This window comes from Anoplolepis gracilipes, chromosome 12, assembly GCF_047496725.1.
Source record: "Anoplolepis gracilipes chromosome 12, ASM4749672v1, whole genome shotgun sequence".
In the NCBI taxonomy this organism is placed as follows: domain Eukaryota; kingdom Metazoa; phylum Arthropoda; class Insecta; order Hymenoptera; family Formicidae; genus Anoplolepis; species Anoplolepis gracilipes.
In genome coordinates, this window is record NC_132981.1 from 4043094 (window position 1) to 4070536 (window position 27443).

General features: G+C 34.0%; 1 protein-coding gene across 2 annotated transcripts in view; it reads right to left on the reverse strand.

Moving 5' to 3' along the window:
• Positions 1-2275: 2275 nt before the first annotated feature.
• LOC140671784 (neural cell adhesion molecule L1) overlaps positions 2276-27443 on the reverse strand; it is a 151543-nt gene continuing 126375 nt past the window's right edge. For both annotated transcript variants that reach the window (XM_072903390.1, XM_072903389.1), the window contains exons 4-6: positions 27210-27343; positions 18855-19089; positions 2276-3233 (exon numbers count right to left, since the gene is read on the reverse strand). In XM_072903390.1, coding sequence (XP_072759491.1) covers positions 3064-3233; positions 18855-19089; positions 27210-27343 — 539 coding nt within the window. In that variant the 3' untranslated portion in view covers positions 2276-3063. The remainder of the gene's footprint in view (positions 3234-18854; positions 19090-27209; positions 27344-27443) is intronic.

The following is a 27443-nucleotide window of genomic DNA, read 5'->3' on the forward strand; positions in this document are numbered from 1 at the left end:
TTACTACTATTAGCACAATAGAAACAACAGAACAGCAGAGGTCTATTGTGTTACATTTTATTACATTAATTTAATTAGAAAAAGTTGAAATTATTAAGATATATAATTATTAAGAAAATAAGCTTATTAATTTTTAATTGTTTATATTTTATATAAAAAGTTTTTAACAGTATAGTTTCATATTTTGCATTTAAATTTTATAATTAAATTACGATTTATATATAATATATATATATATATATAAACGGAATTTTTTAATAGAAAAACAAATGATTTTTAATTAACTTTATAAATTTTTCTGTATCATTGTAGTCATTTTTTTGCATAGCATGTTACCTCAAATAGTTTTATAAATAAATTTTATTTATGAATTTATAATATTTTTATATAGTCTATACATACATATATCTTTGTATATAATATATATATATATATATATATTATTTTATTATTTGTATGTATTTACAACTACTTACACATAATATCAAAAGTTCCACAACATAGGAGCATAGACTCGAAATCACAACTTTATGGGAATGAGAAAAAAATAATTTAAAATACGCATTTGATAGGAATATGTCTAAATATTTTATATTTACTTCCATAATTATTAGAAATTATTTTTATAATAATTATTGATCAATTTTAATACACAGTTTTATTATAAGATGCAAGACGTATAGAACTTTCATATTCCTTAATATGTCATTTAAAAAAAGAATGGGGATACGTCTATGTTATGATACCTTCCATAAATGTAGAAAAATGTGACGATAATTCGAATAAGCGAGACGATAAGATATTAAATGTCGTAGCAAGTAGTTTAAATCAAGGTTTCGGCGAGCCATGTGTCACGCGACGTTAAGTAGTGGAACCGCACGTGCGGCACGTGCGATACATCAGACACGTGCGGCCCATACTGCATAGCCGCAGCTGAGTTTTAATTTCGGCAACGAACCGAGTGGACCGAATGGCTACCTGCATCGTTACGTTCTCGTGCGTCTTTGATTAACGTCAATTTCGACGGCGATCGCAATTACGTTTTCGTCTTTCTTCCCACTCTCTGCAGCGCTAGTTTCCGTCATACATGGACGATATACATCGGTTTTGGCGGAGAGGCGGAATTACGGGTAACCTAATTTACGAGTGGAAACGCTTATAAGCCCAGTTCCTGCAATTTGCCAATCCCTTTGGAGTGGTTAATCCGCTCACGCGCGTCTACTTTCACGACTTTTCTCTCCTTCTTTTTCCTGTTTCTTTTCCTTCTCTACCTTGTCCGCAAGATTGTATTCGATTTTCAACAAGGCTTCTTAAACTACTCGTCGAATCTCCTTAAAAAATTATAATAAAACTCTTGAAAAATACTAAAAAATTGATGCAATTACACATTAAAAAATTGAATAAAAATCTGGTGATATTTTAAAAGGCGAAGTCTTATATTTTTTAACTGGTAATATTTAAATAATAAACGTTAAAAGGAATCGTGTGTATATTCTCAGCTTGGAAAGTCCTATGTATACACACTGATTAAAGGTCTAATTAATAAACTAATACAGGATTAAAGGCGTTTTAATATAACGAATAGGTCTTCATATACTCTCGCTTGAAAAGCGAGAAATGCTTTCATATGTTAAGCACTTTGCTCCGGTTCGAGATTAGTCCAATTAGAATCCTCGTGGGATTGACATGGATAATCGTAAAGGTTAAAATGTTTCTGCGAAACGCAAAACATTTAGGATACAGAAACATTTTCGTAGATAAAGCTTTATTGATGCAGCAGGCTGATAATTATTTTTATGTTAAGCCGTTATGACGCGAATGCTAAGAGTGTTTCGTGTAAACGCGCGCGTACTTACGTAAAGTGAATGAGTCAACGTTAACTCGCTTTGAAGGTATGAAAGTTTGAAAGCATCTTCTGGATTGAGGCTTAGCCTTAAAAGCACACTGAATCTGAAATTATTCCGGTTTACTTTACTATCTGATTGTAAGTGTTTATACAGCGAGCAAAATATATGCATACGAATACTAGAACTCTTTAATGAAAGTGCTCTAGCAGGTACATGTATAGGTCAATGAGATGATCACTGCACGAAAAGATAACACACAACGAAGATAATGTAGATAGATAAAATAAACTTACCTCACGCGTTTGAATTTATTTTATTTTTCGATGGAAAAAGGATTCTGTTGTGTGTAAATATTTAAAAAAAAAACACGATAAAAAATTAAACTATACAGGGTAAAACATGCAGTGATGATGAGTCAATAAATAAAGTAAGAAATCTCTAATATACAGTTCGTATTATAATTTATTACAATTTGTACAGATTACAAATCGGTACCTATATCTTGATGCATTTTCTGTCAGACATCATAAAAGGAGCGAATATTGAGCAGAACGCCGCTCGTTACTGCGCTAACGTTATTATATTTATATATATATATATATATATATATATATATATATATATATATATGTGTATATCAGTTATTATAATTACCCCTGTGTATAATCTATATTTGACACTTTGTGAACACTCCGAGCACTAATAAATATCGCATTTATGCTTCGTCGGAGAATTCAAATGAAAATATGAACAGAAGTCGAACTTCCATCATTTTCCTCCTATCTGTCAAAACATCTGTCATTCTTTAATCACACAAATAAAGCTGATCTCTCGGCTTGTAACAATTTCATGTTCACTTCGTTGCTTAAGAATAGCCGTTATTTCTGTCTACATCTCGGCCGACATTGCTTTATCTATCATTGGTTTCCCCCTTTTCATTATTAGAGCGATCAACAATTTACATCGAAAGACAACACGTTCAAAAGTAACGGTATACGAGTTATGGGATAGTCTTGCGATTGATTTCGCTTAGCGTTACGTCAATCTTCTTCACGTTTTATAGGCTCTTCGAGAGAATAAAAATCATCGTTATTCCACTATCTATTCTATACATAGTAACATACATAACTGGAAGCCCTAGACTACTAGGTTTTACATGGACGATGTAATCGGATCAGACAGTGGCAGCGATATCTTCATGAAGGATGCCCGTGAGCTACCTGCTAACCGTCGGCTCGTTTCTCGGTAGTACATTCGTTATCGGGGGTACCGTTATCGTCAGCGATGTCATCATCAGGAACAGGGTGGCCGCCGCGACGGCCATTATTATCGCCGTGCCACGATTACCATTCCAGGGCCAATTCTGTCCGGGGCATCCGTTCGCTCCTGCTCAACAGAAAGTAGTCGCATGTTAACGAACCGCGAAAGGGTAATGAAATTTTATGGAACGTGTCGACATAGATCACGACATAGTACTCGAGACTGGGCGCGCACTACAATCTCGAATAATAGACGCGATGTCCCGAAAGGATACGCGACAAGTTTAATTATACCTCGCCGATGGTGCATCGGTAAAAGTCGCCGTAGACTGCAAAGTCTTCTTCGCTAGAACATGGAAAATGTAAATTTGAGAACGAGCCTAAGAGAGAGAAAGTTTTGCCGAACTTAAGCATCTTTTGAGAAGTTTCCTTCGCAATTACGGCCCTATGTACTGCCAACGGCTAAGTAATTTGATTCGTCGTGAAACGGGCAGACAGTAATTTGAGTTGTTGATTTCGTCTGTGCGCATTGTAGAAATATAGTTAAACGTGAAGAATAAAAAAAAAAAAAATCTCAACTTTGAGTCAGATTTAAGTAAATCATAAAATTTGATTCTTTCATTTTTTTAACATATTTAATACATTGTATATATTATATTCAAATAAATTTTAATACGGCTGGTATTAAACAATTATTATATAATTTATATTATTGAAATTAAATTTCTTATTAATTAATTATTATTAATTATTAAGAATAGTTAATTAAAGATTGAATTATTGATTTGGTGCAATATATTATTAATCTTAAATTCCGATGAATATCTATGATGAATGTTTATTTCGTGTTTTATGAGATCGTTGTAAGACGCTCCACGCAAAGTTATGAAAACTAATTGAAAGAGAGTTGGGATTTCTTAGGAAAGTACAAAAATCTTATAATGACTCGTGATTTCACGATTGGCTAGACTAAGGTAATATATTATACATTTCTTTGTAAGCATGTTTAAAACGTTAACGTATTTGAACGGAGAGTTGAAGCAGGACGAAATTGAATGAGAGTCGAAATTGGTTCTCGTATTCAGCTTACGATTGCAAAATTTAGACCGTGATTCCCCTTCATACAAACTGGAGAACGTATTTAATTTCGCTAACCAATCCATGGAATGGCATTCGTTAATATCGAAAACCGATTTATTCTGGCTTCTCGATGGCGCTGGTGATATTAAGCGATCGATCCTACAATTCCGAAACACTGGTGTATATATATATATATATATATATATTTTTTTTTTCTTTTTACGTAAGATCCAGCGAGTGTCCTTTGAAGAAGGTTGCCGTTATTAACCTCAACGGACGCGGATGGCTCTTTTAGAAAGTCTCGCGTTGGCGGATGTCGGTGGCATGAAATAAAACTTCGGTAAAACGAGGCAACGTAAAAGAAGGAACGCGGCGAAGAATCGCATTAAAGGCGACGTCGCGGCTCCGCGATTAAATTTTCAAGAAAGAGGAAGAGTAGCGGGCAGCACGCTGTGCAGAAAGGAGGCAAGCAAACCAGAGAAGGGAAAAAGCAAATTACCGGAAGGGCCATGCTGGTCGTCCCGTCGGATAACGTCGGCGGGGAAAGATGCAAAGAACCTCAGCAAAAAGTGCACGATAGTAATTTCCCTAGAACGAGGAAATAATTTGAACGGTTGCGCCTTGTGAAGTCTGAAACGAGCGCGAACTGTAGTTATGGGGCCGTTGTAATTTCGCCCTCCCTTTCCGCGGATCATAATTCAGCTATACTGCTACCTATCTACAATTTTTCAACGAGATTAACAAGTTTCCGATGCTACGCTTTAATCGTCTTTACGCAATACTTAAAGTCGACTTTTTAAACAGACTTTGCTAATCAATTTACAGATAACCGAAGCAAAAGAATTATAATGGAAACGAGAAAGTACTTTTTACAGGATTTAAGTTTTAGCGACTGGATTTCGAAGATAATCTCACAATTTAAAGTTCTCACGCTTGACCTGCTACAAATTCAATTAAATGAAAATGAATACGCATTATAAACACTGCGTATGCAATGTTTATCATCTCTATTTTTATTAACAATTATATATGTATATCCATTATTGTAATCCTACAAAAAGAATGGGAAAAAAACCAAAGATACCTTTAATTATACAAAAATGATTTATTACAATCGTTGAAAAAATCTCGTTATCAAAGTATTATCGACATATATTTCCATCTCAAATTCCATCAATCGATACGCGTTTTCAAATTTTCATTTCCTCAAACCTATTTTATTAATAATCACACGTTATGTTGTGGCCGTAAAACAACAGGTCGAATTAACAATGATTCTCTCGTGCTTTTATTATTGCGGAGAAGTAATAGTCATTAATTGTTGCGGGTGACATTCGTCTTCGTCCGCTGCCGTGATAAATCTACCGACGTTCAACTGCGTATTTCTACACTCATGGCTCATTGGATTAATAAACTCGATGGGGACAGTGGCACTTGTAGTTATGAGAAGAGAAAAAGTGGCACTTGTGAGATTAATACGTCTACTTGAATAACAGGAAGTCGATTTAGCTGTATATATTTCATTATGTCAGAAGCGAGAAAATATTCCGGGAAATCCGGCTGTCGTGAAAGCACACACGTATAACAATAGAGAGAGAGAAAGATTTAAAGTAAAATGAAAACTCTCTCCCTCTCTTTGCAACATTATCGTGTTTTTATAGCACGCATTGTTATAATAGATCCTATATTTTCTTTAAAAATACCGTAGATGCTCTATTTAAATTCCTATCGCTTTAATACGAAAATCTCTATTATTATGCCCTTTTATCTCGTACATTATATTTTCGATTACACCCTCGAATATTACATCCCTGAGCACATATCCCTTTTATAACTTCCAGCGACGATTCATATGTCGGCAACAGTCTGGAGGTCTGCCAGAATTGGTCACAACATGCTATTTATTATATTTCGTTGAACAAGAGAACAACTCTCATAAGATCCCACTTGATCTCAACCTTTTTCATGCTACTGCAAGTGACATTGCAATCTGCACTATCGCTTCTTAATCCGATTAAACGTCGTTTTGTTTCTTTGCTATTATTCGTTTAACGAGACACGATGTGTGAACGTTCTTTAAACATTACATCTTTCTCTCCATAAATTTAACAGCTGCAGATTTATATGAGAATTAAAAGAGGATAATATTAATTAATTATAGATGTTAACTGTAAAAATTGTGGAGTATTTTTATTTTATAAAATAGAAAATAAAGTTTGTAGAACTTTAATTTAATACTTTTATTCTTCTTTTCTTCTCTTTAATTAGATATATGTTGCATAGGTTATAATATAAATCTGTTTTTAATTTATTACAGTGCTTTCTTCAATAAAAATAATATAACCATAAGTGCGGTCGGAAAGTTGATCGTAAAAAGAATTTGTTTTTAGTATGTGCGACATGTTCGTAAATACTTTGGCTGAGTTTACGACTCTTCGTTGTACGTGCATCGCGACTTATAGTTTCTTTAAGTTTTCACTGCACGTCATCAAGTTTAAAGTATTAATAAGGATATGTGTACAAAATCGAAAATAAGTTGAATTATTTAAACGAATTTTTTGCGTGAAACTTTTAAATAATTTTTACTGGTACGTCACAAAAATATCAAGTCATTTATGACATTATATGCTTTATAGAATAAATATTATCGTACAATTTAGATCAAATTGAAAATTTTTCTTTTTTTTATTAAATAATATAAGAAAAGAAAACAAAGATGTATTGAGTTAACACAGAGGTTTTTATAAAATAAGCTCGGTTTCTCTTATTTAATTTCTCTTCTTTTTAAAAAAGAGAGAGAAGGTCTCGGAGAGATGTGTCACAACTTTGTTGACATTAAAGCAGGTTAACATTGTTTCAAAACGGAATATAGAAGTTTCTACTGACTTTATCGATTTCGCGGTGCACAGTGATAAAAGCATCAATTTTTAAGAAGGTATACTCAGGAGAAGCGTAAGTTTTCTTCGCATCAGCGTTATAGAGTGAACGGATATTATCTTTCTATGTTCTGAGATACAAGACAATGTCGTCGTGACTTTCCCCGTCTGCAAATGGACTTTTTATGAGTCCCGTAGGAACAAAAGAATCTCACACGTCACGCATTCGCGCGTGAAATATTGATCATTACTAAATGGACGGAAGCGAGGGTGGAGATATAATATGCTTGTATAATTACATAAATTATTCGCTTCTCGAAATAATTGCAAGAGTTATCGAGCAGACGCGAACTAGGAGCTTTGCACTTTTAATTACGAGATTAACGATATCTCACGCACGTCACGCTTGGGAAATTCTAATTTGTGATGCCGGATATGCGTAATATAATTTCTCTTCTTCATCTAAAGTACATATATGTGCATACAAAATAAATATGTGTATTGACGAAAAAATAATGTCACTCTTTTGCAATAGATGACATTCTTTTTCAATACAAAGCACTATTTTTAAGCTATAAAACATATACATATTTTCAAAGCTGACACTTCAACGCGCGATTAAAACAATCATTAAGTTTGGTTAAACTTTTTTAATTGATTTTATTCTGAAAATAAGTGACAAGAAAGTGTATTTTTTGAGCATATATGTTTTTTTTTATTTCTGCAAAGGGAAAAATATGATATAAACCGCGGTAAGAAATTTTTTTTAATGTTTGTACCACGTATTTTTTCAGAATATATATATATATATATATTCTAATTTAGGAATAGTTCTTTGTATTGCAAAACAACATTACTTTTTGGCCGATCCAATATGCGCGAATACAGGTCAATTTTATATCGAATTTGTTTTGCCGACGTGTACGTTCAATAAACTCATTTATCGGCTTAACTCAGGAATAATGCTTGCTCGTTTGAAAAATTACTTTGTTCACGACACGTTTTCTCTTTCTCCGTCAATCGACCTCCGAAGCACTTCATTCAATGAGCTACCTTCGTTACGGTTCACTTAGCTCGTGGTAAATAGCACCTGTGTGTGCTTAACCCGTTACCTAATTAAACCGCAGACCATTGCCCCATTTAACTATTACTGCGTTATAATAGCGAATTAGATAATCTGCAAAATTAATATTGCAGTTGTAATACGGTAAATGTCTCTATTCAGATCGATAACTTAATTGTTTAATTATTTCTTACTCTATTAATTTCATTTTCTCATATTCTTTTGTAATTTTATTATTTATTTGAGAATTATAAATGAGAAAAGCTTAAAATGTAACGAAAAATATATATATATGTATTAGAAAAAAATATTTCAACTATTAAAGATGAAACTTCTCAGAATAAATAATTAAAAAGATTATAATTCGTTATAATCCTTTAGAGATATCAAATTGTCACAATTTTGCTGTATCTGCAAATAATTTTCTCTCATAGATTACTCACTTCTTTATGAATTATTACGATAATTCGCAAAGCAAGTCATCGTTTATCGTATGATAAAAAGAAAATTGGCAGTGACAATTGTTAACACGGGTTTCCTACATAACAAAAATAAAGTGTAGTCGTACACAAACCATCGTTGACTGCACATGTCATATATATATATATATATATATATATATATATATATATATATATATATATATATATATATATTGTGTGTGTACATTGACTATTGCTTTCGGCATGTCATCGCACGTGAATTACGTGTTCATCGTCACATGTCTGGTGTGACACACAGCGCGGCGCGACGGAAATCACGAGACGAAATTCGTCGCATCGGCGCGTTCTCCAAGCGAGTCCGCCTAGCGATGACGTTTAGCACGTGTAGAGTCGATGTTTGGCGGATGGCCAATTATTTGTCGGGTCGCATCGAGTCGGAAATGTCGGCTTTCGGGAGCCTGAAATTTCACCTCGAGTGCCACAACGCCGTTAACGCCGCGCCAACCACCTCCTCTCGAATGCTAGACTAAAGAGAGGGCTTGGACGCGCCTCGCATCCCTCTGTCATAACGCATTCGACGCCACGTATAACCCATTACAACGTTATACGTCGCTGAATCGCTTAGGGTAAACACGTTGAAGCAAAGCGCAGAAGGAGGAAAGTGGTTCGGACCAGAGGAGACGTGACACAAGTGGAAATGAACGCATGGTTGGCGCTTGTCTTTCATCAACCCGTTACTCGTCGACGGTTCCCTTCATAACTGTTTCGTTGACCAGGTGTAATTGGTTTTTTTTGTCGAAAACAAGTTTTTTCCTCCGATACGTCTGTAACTTTCGGCAGCTAAATGAAACGGAATGCAGCTCTGTGTTGGATATTTTTTTTTCTTTATTATTGACTTCGACGACAATCATATTAATCATTTGCTATCGAATAAGTTTTCTTGCAACAAAATTTGTTATATCTCTAATTTTTTTACATCTTGTGTAGTCTGTTTTATTTGGCGCTCTTTTTATAACTTTCTATATATTTTTATACTATCAATAAATTTGTGTTATATGACGGGTAATATATTCATTTTTCATTGTCTTAATAGAGTATACTGTAATAAAGATATATCCATATGAATCCTTTCATATAAAACATAACGAAAGAGAGAATGATGAAAGATTTCTGACGGAATAAAGGGATAATGAAAGCGAATAAATGAAGTACTTCGTCACGAATATGTATGATCTAGTTAGTGCTCGCAGCATGCAACTGTCGCGAAGTATGATCATGTCAACGGATAAAGCGAGATATATTGCATCGCATTCGCGACGAACTTGCTAGTCGATTTTGTACTGTATCCACCGTTTCCTGTTTCGAAATTTGATTTCCATTTCTGATAAGTCATTCCACGTTCAATCAAATTGCCAATTCGTGGGATACTTGAAATCGTTTCGTTCTGATTGTCAGAACATGCAGATTTCATCCCTGCATCCTCACGCGGTTTATCAAATCTTTCGCAACAAATTCGATCAAATTCGCGCAGTTCCTTTTTGTTGACAGCGATATTGCAACTGTTCGTTGAATTGTTTACAGATTAATTCTCTCTGTGTTCATTACATGAGATATATATATATATATATATATATATAAAAGACACGTTATAATATTTTATGAACGTATCAATGTTAAATAATGAAGAAAATAAAAAAAAGAAATAATATATAATTGTGTCTCTCTTGCCTAACTGGATTTTTATTGAAGAAAAGTCAATCTCAATTTGGTGAAAGAACTCGTAGATAAAAAAATGAAAACGCCGCAAAATTGAAAGAATTTGTATGTACGAATATCATATGCTCTTATACTCGTTGGCTCAGCGCAATTTGTAAACAATGGAATAAGACTATCACGAATTTACACCTGAATCGATAATAAAACAAGACAAAAGATCTAGAGCTGCATGCATGAGAGCAGACATTATTTGCATGCAAATGAAACATTTATGTCAGGAAAAAATTCCCGCTGATTGAAACACGGAATCGATACAATGACTAGCACTCGTATCCAAGGAAGTAATTTCGAAATACGTCTCCGGAACGTTTTACCGAGATCGAAAAAATAATTGTGTTCTCGTATAAAGGAAAATGTAAATAATCTATATTTACAAGACAAGAATTAGTATTACTGCGAGAGAAAAGATATATAATATTATTAATATCATCATTTATTATTGTCGGTTTATTTATTTAAGCGCAATGTTATTTTCCGGCGTTATTTCAATTGTATAAATAATCATGACTCGTGATGCATATTAACACATGGTACATAATTGATAAGTATTAATGGATTCATTATTAAAACGATTACAATTGATAATTAAATATGCAGTATTTATTGATTAATATTGACATTATTATATAATGAGTGTGTGTGCGTGTATAGATATATGTAGAATACTCGACATATCTCATAGATAGCTTGCAAAAGGAATTTTCATAAAGCTGCATTGTTTTTTTTATAATTTAATGAAAATATGTAAACTTTATTTCAAAAATTTGTTGTTTGTATTTTTCAATATAAAATGTGAGTATGTGATAAAAATGTATATAAAAAATACAATAAAAACGAATATGATAAGAAAACAACTTTTATACACACCAACATAAAAAAATCCTTCGTTCTGCAACATACAGGTATATGAGACATTTGGGATATAAACTAATTAATTATAAATTCATCATGCGTGGAATAAATAGAATTTGTTTTCCGAGTTACCATTGTGCAAATGAACAGAAAATCTAAGAGAACGTCTACGTAACAGAAACTTTCGTCGTAATAATGAGCAAGGGATCTCTCACCTCGTCTGTTTTCCTTCGCTTTCGTGAGAGTTGGCAAATTGAGCAACTATGGTGCTCATCGAAGCGTTTCGAAACATTAGCGCGCATTTCGTCAAGGTGTAATGACAAGGCTGCATTTTCATGCCTCTCTGTGACAGTTACATGGTCTCTCTCATTTTATGATGGTAATTTGCGAGATCTCAAGTTTCGCAGGAGTACATTATTAATAGATATCTCAACGCACTTGTTCCCTTCGCATCAATATTAACATCTCAATATTACAGAATCGAAGTACGATGTTTCGTAAAGAAGAAAAAAAAAACAAAAAAAAGAGTGTGCAAATAATTTCTCTCTCTCGTTAAATTGGCATCTCGCTAAACTTTTCTCGAGTATCTCACAATTTGTAGGGCGTGTACGTAACGATATCGGAATAAGAAAAAATTTCTTACGAATGTCCAAGGAAGGAAATCTATCCGGGCGGATGGAGAGATGGAGCTTACACTCAACTTACTAATCGAAGTGAATCTCTTCACGCGGAGGTTGTCTCTCTCTCTCTCCCCCCCTCTTCTTTCCTTCTGCGATGCTTTTCCTTCCTCCGGCGCTCAAGTTTCGCTTCGCATTCTTCTGCCACTTCTCCGCAAGGCCCTTTTCCTCACTTTGTAGAGACTTCGACATTCGCGCGCACGCTCGGGTGCTTACTTCTTACTATTCCGGGATACCTTCGAGAAGTGCGCGGCTGCGAACTCGCTTCGCATCGATAATGCGAAACGTATATCCTACCAATGGGGTGCCGATTCCTTGCAGGAAAAGGACGAGAACGGGTTCTCGAAGAGCACAAGGAAAAAAAAAAGGACAAGAAAAAGAGAAAAAGCGAAAAAAAAGCACAGACTGTCTTCTTACCGGAGACGTATCGAGCTACGATTCCTTTCCAATTCCTGGGGACAGGACGAATCTAAAGAGCGCCGGCAGCCGGAGATGAATATTAACGACTATCCCTGCCGGCGCTTTGCTTTCATGGAAATGATTGGACATAGATACAGTGGAATTTCTAATCTGCTAGTTGCTTGTATCGTGTTTGGAATATCTAGAGAATTTCAAGAAATTTTGAAATATTGGGTGTCGACTTCTCTCTCGAAGATACAACTCTTTCTTTTGATTACACAGTCAAGTTCTTCGTCTGATTCTCTTACATTTTAGAATGAAACAAAAGGTTTCTGGAATATTAAATGAAGCATCGAATCGATATTGTTTGTGTAACGAGAAGAGCAGATAGAGATGGATTTTTTTCTCTCTTTACTGTACTTCGACGTTGCATACATTTATTTCAAATTCCAAATTGATACTATTAAAAGCTCTGTCCGTCGTATATTTCCAATTGCTTTAGCTTGATAGGATATGGGATGCGCGAAGGAATTTCTAATCTTCCAGCCTCACCATATTGTCATACCGCGCGTACACGTTATTATCAGTATCGATCGTAGATGGTAGACCGCTTGATTTTCGGGTTGAGCAGACGGTCGATCTCAATGCGGATTATAGACTGCCATACCAATTCCATTACCTGGCTGCGCAGCCGGCCATGCAAATTTTCGTGAGCCGGCAGCAGAACCGGATATGCAAATTCGTCAGAAAAAAAGGGAACTACGTGCGATTGCACGACTCGACTCGAAACTCGCTACGATTTATGAATTATGATCGCTCTGGGCACATAGCCTTCTTTTATTCAGGTCGTCAAACTCTTTCCATGTTTCACTATTTTAATATTATTCGACGAAATCACTCACTGTGATTTACAAATTTATGTACGTCTGCAAAATTATCTTTTCTTATTTGCATTTTTTAATTTATATTTTCGAGAGATGGTTGCTTTTCATCATAATTTGTATATTTTGTCGTTTATATAAATAAAATTTAATAATAATAGTTAACAAATATAATTTGAAATTCAAGATTTTAGTTTAATAAACAAATTTATTCAGAATATAATTCAAATTTTATGGAAATCCAAAGAGAGTACATAATATATTTTATATTTCAAACTTTATAATATTTGGTTAATTTTCATAAATAAGTTCCGTTTTATTTAACAAATTGAATTTTTATATTTAAAAAAACATTGTAATAAATTGTTCGTGCTATGCACGTGTATTTTTTTGTTTCACCAACATTTTCAAAGCATCTTCATCAAAACCGGAAGGACGGCTGGATCGTTCTTCATCTTTTAAACTTATATCTCAACAATAAAACTTTACAAATTATTTTAGTACTATTCGATCACTTATTGTCTTTTCACTATTTATTAGAAATCTTTTTAGCTGTTGCTGCACTATTTTCTTGTTTGAATTCGCACAACTTTATAAGTATTGATTCGTAAATGATACACTTTTCATTATTTGCAATAGACAAAATAATTAGATATCGTATATAGGTAATGCTTTAGTTTCTTAGAAAAAGTGATTCAATAATTATCTACAGCGGCATTTATAAATCAACCAAATATATTGATTTTTTAAATATTTTTTGATATCTTGTATTTGTTGTATAAATAATTCAAGAAGACACATCTCGTCGCGCACAATTTCCGTTATATTTACTCGTATCTTCACGGCCGAACAGTGTCAACACTGTAACTACTTCGAACTCAGATACGAGTCCACTCGTACGTATACTAGACTCGAGCAAGTACACTTGCCAGAGTATTTCGGATTTGCGATATACAGTTTTGGCTAGAAGCAAGAGATGTGTTTGGTAAATATTGTGGTAAGCTGAATTACCTAGGGTTTACATATCAGAAGAGAAATGTAGTAATTGTTTTATTAAATTTTATAATCAAAAATCATATATTGTCATATTTTTCCAGTTTTTGTAATACAACTTTATATATCAACAATTATATGTTTTAAATATCGTTTATAAAATTATTTAATATAAAATATCAATATGATATGATATTTTAACCATATTTTTTCTCAAATAAATGAATATTGCTTATAAAAGAGCAGTTTGTATGATTTTATATGTCAAATATAAACTTCATAACTAGTATTTATATATAATTTAAAATCAAAGTTTATTACTATCACTGTAATTTTTGGAAAATATTCCATATTTTTTTCACTCGATTGTACATTTAAAATAGCAATATTACACAATATTGAATATTATACAATTTGTGATAAATTTAACGACAAATAAACTATATAATATCATTTTATCAGCATGAGTGTGCTAAAAGCATAAGAGTCATCATGCTGGCGATTGAGAGCTCAATAATTTGCATTAAACGAGCGATATATCGCCATCGGAATTACACTGCTGTCCGCGATAAGTTTTTCCCTGTCTCATATAATCTCGTCTCAAGCGTGAGTATCATCACTGAACGATCGGTAACGTTATTAAGACTCGAGGGCGTGAGATTTTAGTAGGTTTCTTGGCTCGTTCTGCCAACAAAAGACGACATCGGCGTCGTCGCGATGATATAAAGAGGAACAGAGTTCGACGAACTATCAGAGAGCGGATGTAAAGGATAGCGAAAGCGAGAGCGAGGGTGCGGCTGTAGACTCGCGCTAAGTCCTAACGTCACGTTTACGCTCTTTTTACTGCGAAGTAATAGTATCGGCGACTAGGAGTAGGCACCATCGGCTCGGATGAAATCCCCGATCACGGCTGTGCACTTTTATCACGTCTCCCCATCTGCGAGCGTAGCGACTGAAATCGGTCCTGTAATCGCGACAATGTAAACCGTAAACGCGCTGATCATTCACTCCGCGCGTTCTAAAGAACCGCTATCGTCGCTTCCGAACGAACGAAATTATCGGTTGCTTTCGTGAATGATTTCTCTTTGATGAAAAAGATTTTTCATCCAGTCGATTTTCGATTAGTGGCACGACGAGTACGCACCGGTTACGGATTGTATTTACTAGCAATTTACGCGACCGATCTCTCTGGGATATTAAAATAATTTATTGAAAGTATATTTTTTCTGTGGTGTTTCATTATCGTTATCCATCTCGTTGTCGATACTTGATATTTTTTGAATATTTATATAAAATTTCTTTCTCATAAAATTGTAGGATTAACCCTGCAATCAATATTTATACTCTGATTATTTACACTTTCTTTTTTTCACTGAGAAAGCGCCAGATGAGGACAAACGTCCTCATCGTAATACTTTAGTACTTTTTGTTTACTACATTATTAATTTACTTAAGCTTATTTTTAATTATATAGAATTATGTTCGTAAGTAAATCGAATATTCACAATTTTCCAAAGTATACTATTTCCACAAATATCGTTCGTACACGCACATAAACAACGGTTATACGCGACGGAACTTCCGCGGAACTTTAATAAAACCAGAGCGTTAATTGCTGAATTCCTCATTGATTAATGGCGCCGCAAGCTTGGATGAAGGCAGGTCCTAAGTGAGCCGACAATTTCAGAGACGAGAGAAATAGCTATGGTCTCCACGGAATAAGTCTTTACACCGCGAAAATAATCCCGAGTCATAATCGCTTTATTCTTATTTTATTTAATATCCTTTGCGCGGGCACGCGCGGATATTATTACGCGATAAAGTGACGCACAGGCAATCGAGATATTTCATTCGTGTGCCAGTGGATTTTAATTAATACTCAAACGGTGCTCTCTTGGATATGTATTTTACGGAAAAATGATTCCGCGAGAAGTCTCGTCCGCGTTTATGCGTACAAATAGGCGCTGACAGAGAATCGATCGATATCGGCCAGCGAGCGATTTCAATTACATTTTGTTGCCTCTTGTAATGAGGCGCAGTTTAATCATCGTTAAATTACGCGAATGAGGGATACACCGCGCATCGCGCGTATCCCTGTGTTTGTGTAAATTGCTGTTACCGACATTGTGTGATAAATGTGTACGCCACCCGCGCTGATACGATGGCACTCTTGCTATTAACGATCTTTATGGTGTCAATCAAATAACTTGGGTAACTCGGCCTTACCTCTCTTCGTCATTGATTAATGGCTCGCGGCGAAGGATCTTCAGGAAGTTTTGCGGGCTTTGTGTGCGCGAGGAGGAAATATGGTGTGTATATAACGCAGCGCTACCGCTATAATCCCCTATTTATAAACCGCTCGGTAATTTAAAAATCATTAGAGAGAAAAATAGTGCAGCTCTTTATCAGCCTTGAGTAAATCTCTCCGGGGAAGAGATGGAAAAGAAGGACGCGTCAGAAAGAGTATCCTGCAACTTTCCAAGCCTGTCACACGCTACTTTTCCAAAAGATATTCCTCTAGATATATGATTATTAATTGCAAGGTACAAGGTATATACAGACACACACACACACACACACACACACACACACACACACACACACACACACACACACACACACACACACACACACACACACACACACATATATATATATATATATATATATGTATTCTTTGCGAGTAACATTAATTATAATTAAAATCCAGCAACTATTGATTTTGGTATAGTTTATTCGGTTTCGGAGGTATAACTTTAACATTGTCGCTTTATTGCGTTATTGATTGCTATATTACGTATCGTAAAGATCGCTGAGACGTGCACAATCGCAGCGAGAGATATCCCCCATGACTCATCTTTTTGCTTCCGAAGGGGAATGAATTTGCTTTCGCTACTTTTGCGTTTACGTGCGACTGCACGCGCGATGACGGGGGTCTGAGGGGTAGACGAGAGGAGGGAGGGGAGGGGGAGGTTAAAGGTCGGAAATAAGACACGCATTAAATCGGAGTGACGGATGAATCGCCGCGAAGTGATTCGATCGGGAAGACGGATGCGAGACCATTTTCCGTAACTGGATAACGGCTATGCTTTTTCAGCTGGAACAATCGTGACCCCTGCGCGACTTCTTGGCTGATACGGCTGCAAAGAGCACATAACTGTCTCTGGACGGTGTGATTCATGTGAAAGATTGCACATGGCTCGATACATTCATGGGGTCGCACGGGCTATAAATGTTATTGTCGCTCTTAGCCTTATTACATTTGCGCGCTTCCAGAAATGTTCCTTCTAAGAGCTGTATTTAACGTCTGTTGTCTGCGCGTATCTCGCAAAACTGCATCCGACCATCGAGTATTCGCCTCGAGAATTACGATAAAGAGAAATCGTATATCATACTTTATTAGACGACTGCAAATCAACGCTGAAGTCGCGATACCGATTATCATGCGCGTCTCACATGTGTGAGTTACCATTATTACTGGAATGCATTTCTTGTATTGTTGCTTCAATAATTTTCTAATAAATATTTATTTGTTTATTTAATATTTATTGGGTTTATGATTGTGGACGAATCTGCAAGAGATATATAAATAATAAATATATAATATAATATGATTAATATAATAATAAAATAATATAATAATGAATAATATAATATATATGAAATGATAAAAATATAATAGATAGTATAAAATGATATATAAATAATAAATATATGTAATAAAAAATCGATTATATTATAAATACATAGAAGTAAAAAGAAATTTTGTGTCTTGTTAAATTTGAAAGTCAACTGCATGACTCGATTCATCGCATTTGACTTGTGTTACTCGCGCATAGAAAGAGCATTTATGTGCGCCTGCACCGTGTCATTTAGCTTGATCAACAAAGTTCGTTCAATTCAATAGCATCGCGCGACTCGTAAGCGCATGCTTCACGACTACCACAGTCGAGCGATAGATATATCGAACTAATGCTCGTTCCGGTTTCATAGCTTTGTACCGTCGGAGATGGTTGATCGTATTGCTATCGATGCATTGATTCGATGTCATGACGAAACGCCGATATATGGCTCAGAAAGTATTCTCTCGCTGCTGTGACGGTCTTTCTATTTACCATTGCCACTCGTTTCTCTTTTAGAACATCGATCTTCACAGCAATGTTCGTGTGAGTGAAACTTTTATGCCCATTGTAAGCTTGATGAGTGTTATTTGTTCGCTTGCGATTGTTGAGTATCTCGAAAACTTTTTAGGATGATACACAGAAAAACGAGAAATATCTACCATCAGTCTTTCAGTCCATAGTCTTTAAATATTTATATAGTTTACACAAAATAATATTTCGTATCATTATATCATAGAACTGAATTTATAAATTTAACTAAAACATTTTTTCAAATTTATAATTCCTAAATTATAACGAGATAAATAAACATTGAATTAAAAATTAAATTAATCAAATGTATATATATATATATATATATATATATATGTATTTCAGGATAATTTATTTGTATAATTTTATTATTGTGTAAAGATATACAATAATAAAAGACAGAAAAAATAATAGAACTATTTCTTTCCATTAATAAATAAATTCTATGAATAAAAAAAAGATAAAAAGCATTATTTTTTCAAGGGACTAAAAGAGATCCTTAAAGAAAATAAGATCAGAATAGAGAATAGTAAATAGTATGTAAAGCTACTCACCACCGTATGGTGGTGATTTTACGCCAGTGATAGGTGCGAGACGCGGTTTGTCCTCGGTGATGTCCATGTCCACCGATTTTCGATAAATCTCTGCTATGAAGACCGTGCAGCGTAGATGTAGATGTCCCTTGCGAAACATGCTTTCCGTCACTCTAAATTGTAATAGCGACTTCGCAATATATGTCTCGTTATCGTCAGAAATGTTGTAGTGTTGTACTTTGTACTCCTCCGTGATCTGAAACAATAAGCATTATTTGAATTAATGCTTAATTCAAGATATATTTTATTGAGATATTTTTTAGCAGCATGTAAAATAATTAACCGTTCTTTTTTTATTTCGTTATTTGTATATTCCTTTCATATATAATATTTGAATTATTTTTATTACCGTTTTGTTAGAATTATTGCATACAATATTTATTATAAAATTTAATCTAAATTACGTGTTTTTATTTCGTATATGACATGAATGGGTAAATTCTCTCGCAATAAATGTACAATTCGAAAAGATAGATCGTCGCTGTACATGATTCAATCGATTTACCAGCATTTAATCTTAAATTATTAATTATTCACGTTAATAGTGTTTTAAGGAAAATTTATTTTTATTTATTTCATATAACCACGCGAGTATCGAAATACGTTTTATATTTATGATCATATTCCACAAAGGGAATTATTATTGCTGTTTGTACTAAGGATATTATGCGACTATGTTGCTCTTAATGCAGATAAAGCTTATCTTTGTTGTAGCTGCACCTTTTGTCTCCGTACGAGAATAAAATAAAAAGAATGAGCAGAAAAGAACTGGTGGAGTCAGAAGTCAGCGTTATTACTTCGAGAAACAAACGTGGAAATGCGTATTGTATTTTAGCAACGTGATTCTGTCATACATGTAATATAAAATTTCATGGATTATAAAATTATAACGTTGATATACGAGAATTACATATGTTTTGACTTCTTATTTACACTTCTTATAGAACACACAAAGAGCAATTTTTTTCAAAATTTTTTGTGAAAATTTATTAATTTATTTTAAGAATATCTTTCTACTAGAAAGAGAAAGAAAAGAAAAAATAGAGAGAGAGAGAGAGAGAGAAAGCTGCTTAAATTTTTATATCAAAAATAAGCATTACACGTTTCAGTTGTCCAGATATCCGGATAATACGAATATTTGAAAAATCCGGATTTACCAGTTGAAATCCGGATATATGTATACCTAAAAAGTCCAATAAAAATGACAAGACGGATTGAAAATCCGGATAATACGAAATTTGAGTTAGGGCATATCCTAATCATATCAAACTCCCGCATTGTGTAAAGTGAAACGGAGAAAATTTATTCTTAATCTTTTTGAATATACATTCAAAGAGTTTTCATGAATATTCAAGTGTAACATAGATTTCTCTTTTAAAGTATAATATAAGATTGATAATTTTATCTTCTACAGAGACGATTGTGATATAATGTAAAGTTCCCAAACGACCCGATGGTAAAAAATATCATTATCGCCGCATTTTCAAACTACACGGTACACGTCAATGTCAACTGCGTCGTGGCAGAAATATAAATGTATGATCCGTAATAAATGAGGAGGGTACAACCTTATTTTATGTACAAGCAGGATTACTTTCCAGAAGAATATATGACCGGGAGAAGAAACGAATTTGTCTTCGATCGTCCGCTACGTTACGAGAACAAGAAAACTCCCCGAGAGCTCTGAAGGCGACGTTATCATTTGTAGAACAAACAAGGACATACATCATGTCCGCGGGCGTACGGTGTCACGTGCGGATACAGGCTACATCCATAAAGCATAAAGCATAAAGCTGATGCCATCACAGATGCCATCTTCTCTCGCACCTCCTCTTTCCCTCTTGTATATGTCACACGAGAGTCCTGGCACGATGGTATCCTCCGTGTACATGTTCATACGTGTATTCGTAACTTCGAACTCTAAAGTGCATTACGTACAATCTTCATAACTCCGTAAGCGGGTTTTGATAATATTACTCGGCTGGGTGTTCTCGAAGTGAGGGATTGATTGACACGATGCTATAGAATTTCCGCGCGGTTTGCTTTCGCCTCATTGTCTTTGTGAATGTAATATTCTCTGCTCCGCTGTGCATACATTTTCCACGTAGCACATACATCCTACAATGTATTGCGGATCTTGCATTTCGCAATGCAGCTACTGTATTTGTCTTTATATTTGGAAGCACATACAGTTAGAGAATTAACGTAAAATATCGCATGCAATAACTAAAACGCGATCGTGTGACTTCGATAAAGTATTGTATAATATATTTCCGCATAATTTATACATATAGATTACGATTATAAAATATATATATATATTTTACAATACTTTATCAAAGTCACACGATCGCGTTTAGTTATTGCATACGATATTTTACGTTAATTGTAATATATTCTATATATTTTTCTATGTATTAATTGTAATGTATTCTAATTTTTACTGCACCATTGTACATATATATATATATATATATATATATATATATATATATATATATATATGTACAATGGTGCAGTAAAAATTAAAATACAGAAATAATTTATTAATACTTTTAAATAAAGAATTTTCAAGTCCGAAATCTTTTTTTTATTTTACCATGCAAAGTAAATTGTAAATTACTTTGCCAATTACATTTTCCATTAGCAGTGTGTGTGTGTGTGTGTGTGTGTGTGTGTGTGGCAATTTTTACCGTATTATTTATATAGTTTGCAACAGTTTGTAATAGCTCTACGAACATTTCCAACCGAGCATGCAAGAGAACTTTCGAAATGGAAATCAGGCGCATAAAAAACGCAATAAAAGTCCGAAAATTACGTTCGGTCTCGAATTTACGAGAATGCACGCGCTGTATGACTAGGGATTATTTGCCCGAAATATTGGTGGATGTTTCATATGCCGGAGCAAAGCTTTCCGGTAGAGCGCGGGAAGCAAGGCGGAAATATTGGCGGCGAGAAAATATGAGCGAAAACTTGATTTGAGATAGGTGGAACCCGAGGTGGAGTTTTCTTGGCAGCGGATCAAGCGCATACTTATATACCTACCTATCTACCTACCTAGGCGGGACAAATGTATGTGTTCAAGTTATATACGTACTCTAGCAGAGAAAAGCAAAAGACGATAGAAGGAGGGGCGAGAGAAGGGGATAAGCAAATGGTCAATCGATGAAAACGATTTTCTAACTCAGTGACTGTTTTCTGCGTTACACAGAATCACTACTTGATAAGACTACGTTTTCTAAATGGACACGTTTAGAACGAAATTGTTAGAAAACGAGAGAGATTCCTGCGTCTTATCTTCTCTAATTTCTTTAATTTCTCTTCTCTTATCGAACGTAAAATTCGTTTAATTTTCCTCATCTGACAGCTCACATGCTCGACCTCGAATTATCACTGCACTTGACGATATTTTGTTACATTAACTTCTAATTGTTTTCAATTAAAGTCTGATGCAGTACAAAACTGCAACAATATTTTACTTTCGTGAAATCACTAGTCGTTATTAAATAAAATAAAATTATGTAATTATAAATTATGTAAATGATTATTAAAATGCAATTTATATAAATGAGTTAAGTTAATTTTTACATCAATTCTTACAGAACGAGCTATGCGTGCATAATTTTTGTGAACAATTTTTTCTACAGCATTGATTTCATTTATTATATAAAAACATTTTTTTTAATAGAGCAAAAAAAAGGAAAAGGAAAATATATAAAAATGTTATAATAAAACAAATATAACAAGCTTGTTAATATAATTAATTATTGGTTTTGTCTTTATATGCAATATTAATGTAGCGTTAATGTGTCAATTTACTGCATTAACGTAAATTATACACGAATAGGAGACATTGAGAGGCGTTTAAAGATTGCGAAATAAGGGTCGTTGAATTGCGGATGAGTCAACGAAAAGTATGCCCGCAATAAGGGGAATGTGCTCTGTTAGAACAGCTACGGAGGAAGTTGTCAACACAATAGCGGTACTTGGAACTAAGTAAGAAAAGTACGCGATGACACACCCCACAGGGAGACACGAGAGAGCGCGAATCGAAAATAAAGAGGGACGAAACGGCCACCCTTGCGCACTTTCGGCCGAGATGCTTTCACTAGGGTAAGACCATTGTTCTTCTCGCCGTCGGAAATGTGAATTTTCACTTACTTTCGTCGAAACACTGTCCGGTTGCTTATATACTTCGCTTCGTATTATTTCAAAAGTCAAATAATGATATTTCACGCGGTTTTTCCAAGCGTCTATCTAAAATTGCACGACCTCATTCATTAATTCGGGAAGAGAATTTCATTAAAAAATCCAATTCATACACCGACAAAGTTTTATCAGTAAAGTTATAACATTTCCAAATTTTTATTACAGTTTTTATTATAAATCAACATGGATTATAAAATTATATATCAAAAATTATATATATAATTTTTCCATTTTATTGTGTTTAAACCACGCAAAAAATTTATTTTCTAAGAATTTTGTCAAAATAATCTTATTCATCTTCCGACAAAGTTTGTTATAAAGTTAAAATATTTTCAAACTTTCACATTACAGGTTTTATTATACATCAATACAGATTAATACAACCTTTGTGTTCTATTGAATTGTAAAATCGCTCAATAAAATTTCTCTATATCGTTTTAATGGCAATTACATATATAATAAAAAAGCAGATTAAAAATAGATCAGAAGCGATAACATAATTCACGCAATATAGAAAATAACATTGTTAAATAATAATTGTCTCTGTAATAGAAATATGATGCTTTTAACCATTTTCATTTTATGCTAATGAATCTTTTATTACGCATTGATACTGTTTCAACATAAAATATCACGTTTTATAAAGGAAGTTATACATATGAGAGAGAGAGAGAGAGAGAGAGAGAGAGAGGGGGAAAGAGAAGGTAATATAAGTTATTATAAAATCAAAATTGTGTGTATATCCATGCATGTTAAACATATATATTATTATATATATATATATATATATATATATATATATATATATGTGTGTGTATAAAAATATAGAAAAAAATTATTTTTCGTGAAATTTTTTACAATTACGCGCATATATATAGACTGAGATTATAATGTATATAATGCAATAAACTGTCTCCAAACAACAATTTTAAATTTTATTTTTACGTGGCTCGTCATTAAATTATTAATAAATCATATTAATTCTCTATGCAATGTGCTGATATAACGTTCTCGATATTTTAGACATTATTGTGAACACTTAAAGTTCAATAATATTGCGTATTTTTAAGATAATGAGATCACTGAAATCTCCATGTACAATGATAGAAGTCGAATTTAACAAGATTCGTTCGGATTCGCCCGCGATTGAATACGAATGTCTGATATGCAAATAAATCGTTATTTCGTAGCTTTCGTTAAATCAACTAAATTATTCCGTTAAATCGCCCCAGCGTCATTTCGTCGTGCTGACGTTTTCCCAGTTTTCCACCGGCCGAAAGTGAGTTACGCCGTTTCAATCGTCAGAATGAAAAGTGTCAAAGGACGGCATAAATCTGCTCGTTCAAAAACAAAGCGCCGGCCTTTGAAAACGAATATTCCGTAGAAAATATCGCGCGTCCTGGTTATTTAAACCATTGGTATTCTCTATAGATATTTCCGCCTGTCAAGATAAAGGCCTCGGGAATGTCGTTTTTTTTTTATTTTCTTCTTTATCCGAAGTATTTCACTCGACGTGAGCTTACGGGAGCGAATTAGCACGCAGGTATTGTTTACGTAAATACGCTGGAAGAGCTTCTCGGTAATTACGCCGACGCGATTAAAACTGAATTAAGTCATAAAGCGGCTGGTCTTACGCGCGAGCCCCTGAAATACTGCGGGCAGAAGCACATAACTTATTAACGCAGTTAATGCCGATCTCGAGGAAATTCAATGGACTACAATCTAGCGGGACAACGTGCACTTCAGGCATTTAATCGAGGCATCAAGAATAAAACTTTGCCAATCGATATATAGAACGATACGGACGAACAACTGTACGCTTAATACTTACTCTACCTGTTTTTCTCTTTCTCTTTTTTTTTTCTTTGTTTCTTATTTCTCTTAGTACTCTTTGAAGCAATCGTCTGACATTGCACTCAACAAGAGGGCTCTATAGATTGCTAGCATGCGCGAAGATTTTCTACTTGAAGGTTCCTTGAGATTTATGAAACGATAAATCTGGTACTTTATTGTTAATCGATTATTTTACACGTGTATATCTCTAATTTGAATTACTTAAGATCATCATCTATATCTATAGCACCCATAATATTAACTCTTACTCCAAACTATTATTTTTGGCACTTTTTAACCGTACAGATGGATCATCGTATTTTCGATAAGTTTATTAATATGTAAAAGTGTTTTAAAAAATCTGAAAAAATTTATATACCTTTTTGGAGCTTTCTAAATAAAACCTTTTTAAATAAAAACTAGAATAATAAATTTAAAAAATAATTTGCTTAAATATATTGTTTTATGATTATTCATTTTCGAGAAATTGACGCTGTTAGAAAAATCATGGACAATCCATCAGTACAGAATAAAGGTTAATATAATATTAATTATTTAAGATTTATATTAAATAATATTAATAACGAACCATTAATAATGATGAAAGAGAGACAAAAATGCACGTGCTGTATTCATTGTCAGTTCTATATCGTGCATTTTACTTTAATTAATATTTTCATGCAACTTTCATATTTTTATGAAGTGTTTGCAACTAAAATACACTATATATATCTTTCTTGGATATTTGTGAGAGAATATTCATCGAATGGACTTTCGAGCGTTTTCACATGCAATGCCAAACTACATGAATAACGAATAGCGATAAAGTGAGCTTGAATTCGCATCTATGGCGACAATTTGACCAATGACGAGTGTATACATGCTTTGATATGAAAGAGATCTATTTGAAAGTATAATGTTTTATGCAAAAAAATTATGCGTAAAATTTTTTATACGATGGGGATATATCATATATAAAAAATATATCGACAATGTACAGTGATGGAAGAAATGTAATTTAACACAAGCATATGTAAAATATACAAAAAAAGATATATCTATATACATATGTATTTATGTATACATATTATCAGGACATTAATTTTGCGCGCAGTTATTATGAAACAACGAAAATCAGATGTACTGACACGCGAAATGTTAATTTTTGTAAATTAATTTTGCGTACTCTTTGTACCGTATTATTGCACTGGAAATAAATAATCCAATATCTCTATTGGAAATAACTTATGAACAATTATATATAATAGAAATTAATGATTTTAACGCACAGTTATGTTGTAAAATATATTTTGCTTTGCTTTTTAATCTTAATTTTAATAATAAAATATTAATTATTATAAAAGTTATTGCAAAATTAAAAGTAGAATTTATTAAAGTCATAATAGAAAATTATGTTTAATATTTGTGCTTCTTCAAAAATTATTCATTGATAAAACCGATGTTAATATTTATTTTAATTAATATCATCCGAAATGCAAAGTAGATTAATAATCTAAAAACAAAATTCTGTTCACGAACTTAGTTTATTAACATTCGCGCGTTGGTCATGCGGACGTGCACGGAATGTTTCAAAGTGACAGTAACTATAGGTCACCCTTTATTAAATTTCAATATTAAATTACGTCAGTAAACTGAAGACACCTCAAATAAATTTTACCTGTAAATATGAATTTTTAGTAATATTGTAATTCTTATTGAATTTTAAAAAATATCAAAGCATTGTAAAATTTCATTTTTTATTTTTTCAAATCTCTCTCTCTCTCTCTCTCTCTCTCTCTCTCTCTCTCTGTAGTAAGATTTTTTTATGTAGAGTTAACTTTTCAATATAATATAGTTACATTACCATGTTTTGCAACTTGTTTTAATTGGTTACAGCTTCAGTAAAAATTCTATCTTTAATAACTTTTTTCATTAACTCCATTATTTCTTCTTACAAGATAATTTGCATATAAAATCGCATTACGTGCTGCAAATTCGTTACGAAGTGGCGCCGCGCGCGTCGATTCTTTCGCATAAATCCCGCGACGCTGGTACCTCGATATTGCCGCGGTACCTAGGAGAGAAGCCTCGAGTGGTACGACGTAATAGAGCAAGGGGATGAAGGGTCGAAACACACAACAGAATAGAATATAGGCGCGGAGGCCCGGCTCTTCCCGCGTGCAACTCTAATCATCCAGTAAGGTCACGTAACTGCGACTACGAAGACGTATATAGGATAAGACAAGGCGGGCTTGTGCGAGAGACGATACTTACGGGGCTCCCGTTGAGCTTCCATGTAACAAGGGGGGCTGGTCGGGACTCGCCTGAGGAGCAGTTGACTCGTAGCGTCTCGCCCACCGCTATGCGCTCCTTCTCGGTACGAATCGTCGGATCCGTTTTTGGGGCGTCTAAGGCATAATAATTATGTCGTTTAGCACATGCGACTGCTGCACGACGACACTAACTCGACATCTGGCGAAACGCCAACGGCGCCGAGGGCGTCACGAG